The sequence below is a fragment of the Gavialis gangeticus genome, unplaced genomic scaffold (genome assembly GCF_001723915.1).
Source record: "Gavialis gangeticus isolate Ggan-Ray unplaced genomic scaffold, GavGan_comp1, whole genome shotgun sequence".
NCBI classification, from domain to species: domain Eukaryota; kingdom Metazoa; phylum Chordata; order Crocodylia; family Gavialidae; genus Gavialis; species Gavialis gangeticus.
This window is the reverse complement of record NW_017729031.1, coordinates 116418803-116428311: the sequence shown is the minus strand read 5'-3', so window position 1 is coordinate 116428311 and position 9509 is coordinate 116418803. Positions and strand designations below refer to the sequence as shown.

Here is a 9509-nt window from a genome sequence, read left to right as displayed (position 1 = left end):
TTTTTAGAAAAAAAACCCCAAAAAGTTACGGGGGGGGGGGGAGAATGGGGGGGGGGGGAGGGAATGGAGGGGTGTGGAGGCATATGGGGGTATGGGTGGGTGCCTCCCTGCCACTACCAACAGCAGGCAGCCCCAACACAGCCCACATCTGCTCCGCAGCACTTGGACATGGCATGTCCTGTTGCCCTGGGCATGCAGTGGGCATGCACTGCCCCCAGCCCCAGAGTAGTGATGGGGACCTGTGCATTTGCAGCCCTGACCCCATGTGCCCCCCCTGCTCCAAGCTCACCCGTTCAGGCTAAGCAGCAGCAGCAGCAGCAGCGGCCAGGCAGAAACTGTTGCCTGGTGTGGGAGGAAAATGGCCCCTCCCCCTTGCTGCTACTGGGCAATTCTTGCTGCAGTAACCCAGAGACCATGCTGCGCAGGGCTGCCTTGCGGCTCTGTCACTAGTGTCTCTTGGCTGCCTTGCGGCTGCTCTCCACTGTCACTGCTGCTGTGCTGGGCATCCCAGAGGCAGTGGTGATGGAGCCACAAGACAGATCGGTGCGGCACAGTGCAGCGCGGCGTGGGCTCTGGGCAGCAACAGCAAAAGGGAGGGGCCACTTTCCCCCCTGTGCCAAGCAACAGTTTCTGCCCGGCTGCTACTCAGCTCAGACAGGTGAGCCCAGAGCAGGACGGGAGGCCAGGCTCAGCAGTGGCAGTCCAGGAGAGAAACTGGTGCTCAGCACTGGGTAAAAGCAGCCCCTCCCACTCCCACTGCCACCGCTGGCACTTCCTGGTGTGGCTGCCTGGAGTCTCTGTGGGGCTGCCCTGCATCTAGTTTGTGCTGCCACCGCTGCCCTGCAGAGCCACCCAGAGGTGGTGGTGATATGGCATAGATGCAGGGCAGCCCCGCGTGGGCTCCAGGTGGCTACAACAGGAAACACCAGCAGTGGGAGGGGAGGGGCTGCTTTTACCTTGCGATGAGCAGCAGTTTCTGTCCTGCACTGCTGCTGCTCAGCCCAGACAGGCAAAATCAGAGCAAGCACAGGGCATGCGGGGTTGGGGCTGCACATGTTGGTCCCTGTTGGTACTGCGGGGCTGTGGCCAATGGCAGTGGCAACCAGAAGGAGCCGCTGCCACCTGGGCTGCCTAGAAAGGCAGTCAAGCCGTCCCAGGCCTGCTGCATGCCAGGACGCACCATGACCGGGTGGTGCCTCAGCTGTGCAGGACTTAGGGACCCACCGTGGACCAGACACAGCCCCTCTGTGGGCTGGATCTGGCCTGTGGGCTGAATTTTGCCCACCCCTAGACTAGGGGATGCTAGTGCTCCTGCTGGGACTTAAACCCAGCTGTCCCTGGCTAGAGGGTCTTGCCCTCTGCTCAAGATCAGACTGATTGCCATATCTGGGGTCAGGAAGGAATTTTACCCCATACCAGATTGGTATGGACTGTGGGTTGGGTTGCTTTCCTCTGTACTGGGAGGCATGGCCTTTTTACTGGGATATTTAACAACAGCCTTTGCATCAGCAAGATGTGAGATACCAGAGTGTCCCTGCTTTATCTGTGGCAGACTAGAGTGCTTCTATGTCTGTGTGTTGGGTCAGGGTCAGCTGCGTAATTTTGCTAAGAGGTTAGACTATGGATTTGTATAGGATGGTTCAGATAGGGACGATCCTGCCTCAGGCACAGGTTTGGACAAGATGACTTCTTAAGGTCTCCAGCCATACTTCTCTATGACTCTAACTAGCTTTCTATGGAACCATGTGATAAAACTGCTGTAACTTTAAACTGAAAGAAATAGAGTTAGAGTTGTAATGTCTTTACTACACTTGTATCACTACATGACCATACAGATATAAATGTCAGGGTATAGAGAGATGTAACAACTTCCAGCCCTAAATTTCTGTGTGAATCTGTGAAATTGTACTGATACAGGCTGTTATGCAATAGCTGTTATGTTTACATGCTCTTGCAGCAATAGGAGTGCAGAAAATCGATTGCCACCGTAACCCTGTTTCACTCAGGATGCAAAAAGGGTATAGACAAACACACATTTAGAATGGTTTCAAAACAGGGGGAGAGGTGGGAGGGAAATGTTGCTCCAAAGTTCACAGCAGCTGTTCTAACAGTTGTATCCGCAAGCTATGAGTGATACAAAGGTAGCAAAATAGCTCAAAACAGACTCATCAAGGGTTAAAGGTGGAGTTGTTTGCCTACATCTACCCAGCTTGTGCACACTCAACTGTTAGAATGTGGCAACTGCCCAGCTCTCCCAGCTTGTATGCATGACTGCAGCCCCATTCACACCTAACAGTTACATCATAACAGCTGATGCACACCCCCTGAGCAGCAGTTCCTCCTTACATTTTAAAGCAGTTAAAAGTTACATTTATACCCCGCTCTGCATTGTAACAACTTATAATCAGGATCCATTGAAAGCAATACCACTGTGATGTCTGTTCCCTATTTTCCCCTTTCAAAATGGAGGTGTGGAAGGTGAACTGGAACATGAACTTCCAACACATTAACTACTGTGCAGTATCTACTTGTGAGACAGAGATTGGTACTGTGGTTCCCCCCCGCCCCCCAACTTCCTGGCTGCTTCATCCCCCAGAAAATAAAGAAAGTCATAAAAAAGATTTAAACTTACATCAGGTACTACATCCACCAAACAAACTTTATTTTTGGCCATGACGGACCGGATTGCCTCAAGGCTTGTTCCATAGAGATTCTCTTTGTATTCTCCATGTTCAACAAATCTAAAAGTGAAGACAGTTGTATTTCATAAGTAAAGGCCACAAAGAAAAGCAAATTTAAGAAATATGTTTGTTCCTCCTTAGACAGTTGCATTAGTCAGCTCCAGGGAAAGCCATGAAAAAATGCATGGCTCTGTAGAGTAGTAATGTGTGGGGATAAGAAAACTATGACAGTGTAATTTATACATCTCCTTCCATTTTGAAGCTCTCAATCTGCTCCAGGAATGTTAATGGATTGTGAACAAAATTCACAACCTAATAGGAAAGCCTGAAACAAAAAAGTTCAGTGAACTGGAGGCCATGAAACTCTGACTAGAACCCAGCTTTCCTCACTTCCATTTCCACTCCTTCCTCTCTCAAAACCTGAAAAACAAAATACAAAAGTACCACTAAGTTAACTTTCACCTTGGGGAACTTACTGAGCAGAGGAATCCAAAGAGAAAATATTTCTGTTGGAACACATTAAATGATTTACATGCTAGCAAACTGCCCCCCCCCAACAAATAACAACCAAGAAACCAAACAAAAAACTCCCAAAACCCAAGATTTGACAATACCTTTAGTGGGCTATATTTATAGTTGACAGAAATGTCAAGTTTTCAAGCATAAAACGCCTTTCCTCAGAGATACAGATGTAGCCTAGGTTAAAAACAAATTCTAACAAATTATTTTTAACATAATTATGCAAATTAAAGCAATCTCTTAAAAAGCAAGGTAGGCAGTAAGCCTCTGGAGTAAAGAGAAGTTATTAGAGGTATTAATAGACCAAGTACAGTTGAAATAAGTGAGCCTTCTTACATAAAACAATAAGATCATTCAAAAGGGAACAGAACCATAGAGAGGTTAGCAAAGAGAGCAGGTAAGTTATAATAAGCCATAAAACTACTGCCTGTGTGAGGTCTAATATTTTTGCTGTTCAGTGAAACAATATATTTTTGTTCCAAGGCCCAATTTTGGAAGTTTTGCACAGGTTTTCCTTTGGGCCAAGCACAGTGAGATCAGAGACAAAGTAGCAGTTCTATGAAGAGTTGTCTGTCTACTGGGTGATTGGATGTTTCTGTCCTCTATCTGTGCTTGTGAGAATTCATTCTTGAGTGTAAAGGTTGTATAGTTTCATCTACATAGCTGCCAAGAGGGCATTTGACGCACTGGATGATGTGCACACTTTGTGATAGGCATGTGTAGGATCCATGGATTCTGACGGTTTTGTTGTGGGGTAGATTAATCATGGCCAGGGTGGAAATGTGCTGGCACATTTTGCATTCATTATTTAGGCAGATCTTCTTCCATCTGGTGTTTGATCAGTGGGAAGTTTACTTTTAATGAGGAGTTGGGTGAGGCTGGGTTTTTTGAAAGCCCAGAAGGGTTGCAAAAGATTCAAGATCCCCTTCTAGTATATGCTGCAATTGTTCGATGATCCTTCTTGTAGATTGCAGGGATAATATGTGAAAATGGGTGTGTGGCAGGCATTTTTTAACAATATTTTTGCATTGTAGTGAGTTTTCTTTTTGCAGGATATTTGGGTACCTCTTCCACAGATGTGATCTATTACTTTGGCAAAGTGTCTTTGTTGCAGAAAAGGCAGTAGGATTTGTGGGGTGTATGTCACAAATACTCTTCTCAGAGAGGATGTGATGTTAGATCTAAGGCCTGCCAGGTATCACTGGCATAATTACAAGTTTTGTAGAGTTAAATGTGATGATCAGTGGGTTTTACATATGGTTACAGGTAGGATGACCATATGTCCCAGTTTAGCCAGGACAGTCCTGGATTTCACAGCCCAGTCCCAGCTGGCTGTTGAGAATTATACTGGGCACTAGGGTTGTGTGAAATTTTGAAGGGTGTTTTGTTTCGAAGCTGTTTCAACTCGTTTCGAGCTTGAAACAGCGAAATCAAAAGGAAACAAAAGGCTTCAAAACTGAATGATGTTTCTAAACATCTTGAGGGCACTCGAAATGTTTAGAAAAGTTTGGAGTTTCAAAGAAGCCTGGTGGCAGGAGGCATGGGAGAACTAGGGTTGTGCTCTAAGTGGCTCTGCCAGCCCCACAGAGCTCAGCGAGGCAACGGGAGAGCCAGTGGCAGAGCTGCTCAGAGGGCAGCCCTGGCCTGTAGCTCTCCCCCACCTTCCGTGGGACTGCAGAGCCTCCTGCCACCCAGCTGCTCTCCAAGGGGCTCTGCCACTGACTCTCTGCCACCTCCCACCACTGGGCTGAGCTCCATGGGGCTGGCGGAGCCACTTGGAGCACAGTCCTGGCAAGCACAGCCTGGCGAGTGGAGGCTCTGCAGCCCCATGGAGCTCAGCCCAGTGGTGGGAGGCGGCTGGAGAACCAGTTGTAGAGCCACTCTGAGCGCAGCCTTGGTGAGCACAGTCCCACAGAGCTGAGCCTCGTGGCAGGAGGCAACAGAGAGGCAGTGGCAGAGCTGCTCGGAGCACAGCCCTGGCTAGTGGCTCTCTCCCACCTCCCGCCACTAGGCTCAGCTCCATGGGGCTGCAGAGCCTCCCGCCACTGGGCTGTGCTCACCAGGGCTCCGCTCCAAGCAGCTCCACCACTGGCTCTCCTGCTGCCTCCCACCGCTGGGCTGAGCTCCATGGGGCTGGCAGAGTCACTCAGAGTGCAGCCCGGTGGCAGGAGGTGGGGAGAGCCAGGACTGTCCTCCAAACATCTCTACCAGCCCCATGGAGCTCAAACTGCCCTCCCAGTGCTGCCGGACTCCTCCCAGGGGTGCAGGCCCCCAGATCTGCATGCAGAATGTCAGGAGGCTGCCACTGCTGCCTGGGGCCAATGGCAGCACCATTCTTCCTCACGCTGGGTGTGGGCTGCACCCAGTGCCAATCCCAGGTGGTGGCAGCAGCAGCAGCCTCCAGTCAACCTGAGCACAGATCTGGGGGCCCACACCCCTGGGAGGAGTCTGGCACAGCCCCAAAGCCCTCCTGGAGGCATGGGCCCCCAGATTGCCCATGGGATGACAGGAGGCCAGTGCTGCCAGCAACTGACAGGAGTTTTGCTTTTAGCAGTTCGAGGTACAGTTTCCCAGAAACCCCTGCACCTATCTCCTTGAAACCTGGCAGGCTTCATGCCCTCAGAAGGGGCTACCATCCCTGCAATGTTCATCTGAATCAGGGAAAAAATGACAAAGTTATAGGCATTTCCATGATTGCCCATTCTAATCTATGGGCGAAACATCGAAATGCGTCGAAACAGTGAAACAGTTTCAACAAAATGAAACAGAACAGTACTTTGAAACAAACCAAAATGCTGTCCCTTTGAAATGGTGAAACATACGTCAAAACTAAATGGTGTTGTTTTGTACAGCCCTACTGGACACCCTGGAAATGCAGGGGTGTGGGGCACAGTCTGGCCAAGAGTTGGAGCAATGCAGAGCACCTTGCAGGCAGGTAGGCAGGCACTGCTGCCTGCCCAGCATGCTGTCCCGCTTTGCCCCCACCAATTTGTGAGAGCACGGGGTGGAGGAAGCAGTGCCTTGGATGTCCCGGATTTCTTTATAGTTAACCTAGTTATAGGGTACTACCCTAGATATAGATCAAAGTATACAGAGCTGATGCTAATTTAAGGCCTTGTACAGACCATTCAGTTTCTCCTAGGAGAATCACTACTCTTCCAGGAGAAACCACAAATATACAGATGTTCAGGTTTTTTCTCCCAAAGTAAAAATGGCTGCTCCATGAAAAAACCAATGTGCAAATAACCAGGGTTAAATCTCTCCCGGGAGAGCTTCTCCTGGGAGAGAAAATGTTTGTACAGGCTGTGGCTTTTCTCAGAAGAGAAAACAGTCCTCCAGAATTTCCCCCTCCAAGGAGACAGTGGGCACATCTACATGTGCACTAGCCTATTTTATTGTCCATTAGTATTTCAGAAAAAAACCATGCTAATGTATAGGAAAAGAGGCTACTGCACATTAAGCATAACTTAAAAAGCATGCACTTTCACTACTGTGCATTATGGCAGGCTACTGCATATTTATTTAGTACCTTGAGGAACTTTTACACATGCTCCAGGGGTGGGGAAGGGCAGTGCTTTAATTACAGTTTTAGTTCAAGCACCCCTGCTACCATTTTTTAGCATAGGGATGCTGATACACAAGACACAGGAGGCTGCTGGAGTGCAACAACTGCCACACTCCAGAAGACATGATTAATCAAGTCTGCTCCAACGCGCTGGAATTCCAGTGAGTCGGAGCAGCCTCTGTGCTTGTGTATAGCTGCCCTCATATTGGAGGTACTACATGCACATTAGGAAAAGTGCATTAATACATGTGTAGACACACCCAATGTGTTGCTTGCTGGACTCTCCTGCTCCAGCAGGGAGCAGAACACACCCTCTTCACAATCCACATTGTGCTGCAGAGAAATACAGGCTGACCATGGTCAGTCAATTGTGATTTCCCTATGCAGTGTTGCCGTCTGTCACAAGACAGCCTAAGGGACCCTGCAGAGCACACTGAGATGTGTGCAAAGGCCCCCCTCCATGGCTGCAAAGTGTCAACACTGCAAGTTTTCCACTCTTCAGGGCCTTAGTATTTTAATGTCCATACACCTGCAACTGGGTTTTTCTACCAGGAGAACAAATCTGGGAGAACAAGCCAATTGCCCATCATGAATGATGGAGTGTTTCAGGGAATGTTTACATGCCCCACCCCGACTTGCCCTTCGGGGCCGGCCATGTAAACCGGGGTAGGCAATTATTTTGGGTGGAGGAACACTTAGAGTTTTAGCACTCTGTCCAGGGCAGCATGGGTAGCCCCACCCCTTGGCAGGTGCCCCACCCCTGGTAGCCATCTTGTGACTGGAAGTCCTGCCCCCTAACCCTGGACTTTTGCCACCAGAAGTCCCTGCCCTTGCCCCCAGAAGTAGTCCTTTCAGCAAGGGGTTTTGGCATCTAAACAGGAAACATCTACAGCATTCATTAATTTGATTTCAAAAATATTTTTGTCCAGATTTACGTGTTTTTGTGTTGTGTACATAGAGGTGATCACACAACAGCTTAAAATAAAGTCTTATTCTTGTGTGTTGTGGAGGATGGGTATAGGTGTGGGGGGGGCTGTGGGGGGGTGTCTGGATACGTGGGGTGAGGGAGCGTGTGGGTGTGAATATATGGGATGTGGGTGGGGTTTGTTGGGGTCTGTGTGGGCAGGCAGGGTGGCTGGGCTGTGCGAGGGAGGTGTGGTGGTCTGCATATGTGGAAGTGCAAGGGGTGTGTGGATGCATGTGTATGGTGGAGTGTCCATGTAGGACTCACCCTGTGAACACCCACACACTCTGCCCCTGCCTGCGCACCCCCCACCCACATACCCACATTCTGCCCTGCCTGCACACACACCCACATCCTGCCCCTGCCTGCACATCCCCCGCCACACTCTGCCCCTGCCCACACACACACACTAGGCTGCTCAGTTGTGCCGAGTACTCTCCCTGGGTCCTACTGCCCCTGGCTCCTGTCAGCTTTGACAGGCATCCAGGAGCAAGTAAATATTAAACCCTAATGGCTCCCCTCCATCTCTGTCTCTGCCTCCCTGCCTGAAGAGGTAGAGCCTGCCCAGCCAATTGCTGCTGGCCCTCTCGGGAGAGCATGTGTACCTGATCAAAAGTGTTACAGACAGACAGACAGACAGACAGACAAAGCCCTTTATTTTATTAGAATTCTCCCATATTATTTGGCTAGGGACGGACATTACACAAACTGATTTAAGTGATCAGAAACTGGTTTAAACTTGTAAAAGAACAGACGTTCAGTGGACATAAACCAGTCTGAAAATGGCTGGTTTGAGATAAACCTGGTTGAATGTAGTATCAGACTTAACCGATTTGGCTCAACTGGTTTATGAAATATCTGTCCCAGACTCCTTGATGGTTTAAGTTAAATCAGACTCCACCAGCATCCCAGTATGCTCTCTGGGCTGGGCAGAGCTCTGCTCCAGTGAGCTGGGCTGGCCCCTCACCTCTGCTCTCTAGCCGAAGCAGGGGCAGGGTGTTGCCAGCTGCTGTCCTGGCATGGCCCCCGAGGCAAATTCCTCCCTGCGCCCCTGCCTGCCCTCAGCTGGCAAACTCTGGAGACTGCAACTGGGGTTTGCCAGGCCCAGCCACACCTCCACAACTTGCCTGTAGCCAGGCAGGGACGGAGTTAATTCCTTCCTCTGTCCCCTCTCGCCCCCCAGAAGGTTGGATGTAGTCTCTGTAGTTTGCCTGTAACCAGGCAGGGATGCACCTGTGAGCCCAGAGCTAAGACGTCCAGGACCAGACTGAGAGGTGGGAAATGTTGGCAAAGACCTGACGATCATCACATGTGCTGGAGATGTAGTTAAGGGAAGTTGCAGACAGCTTCACCAAAGAATACAGAAAGCTACATTTACCTTATAAAGAAGAATGTGTAAAAGCTGAGAACGCCTCAACAAAACCTTTCTGAATGCCTGGTGGGGGAACATGTGGGTGTGTGGATAGATATGGGGTTTGTGAGCAGCTGTGAGTGTGTGGGGGAGGGTGGCTGGGGAGGGTTGTGGCATGTGGAGGGTGCGGGTGGCTAGGGTATGGGTTCATGTGTATGGTGGTGCGAAGGGGGTGTGGGTACATGTAGGACTCCCCCTCCTACCAGCAGCAGCAGGCAGCAAGGCCTTAGGATGTTCACAGGGGAACCAGCCCAGCTCCATAGAACCCCTGACAGCCCAGGCTCCCCACTCCTGCCACCCCGCCCTGGGCCCCCACTGGCCCTGGCACTGGCATGGGCCCCACGCTCCCACCCACCATTCCCCCCACCT

At 50.2% G+C, this 9509-nt stretch overlaps 1 protein-coding gene across 2 annotated transcripts in view; it reads right to left on the bottom strand.

Annotated features, from left to right (window-relative positions):
- MPP3 (membrane palmitoylated protein 3) overlaps positions 1-9509 on the bottom strand; it is a 122128-nt gene that overhangs the window by 7054 nt on the left and 105565 nt on the right. For both annotated transcript variants that reach the window (XM_019523634.1, XM_019523635.1), the window contains exon 16: positions 2633-2741. In XM_019523634.1, coding sequence (XP_019379179.1) covers positions 2633-2741 — 109 coding nt within the window. The remainder of the gene's footprint in view (positions 1-2632; positions 2742-9509) is intronic.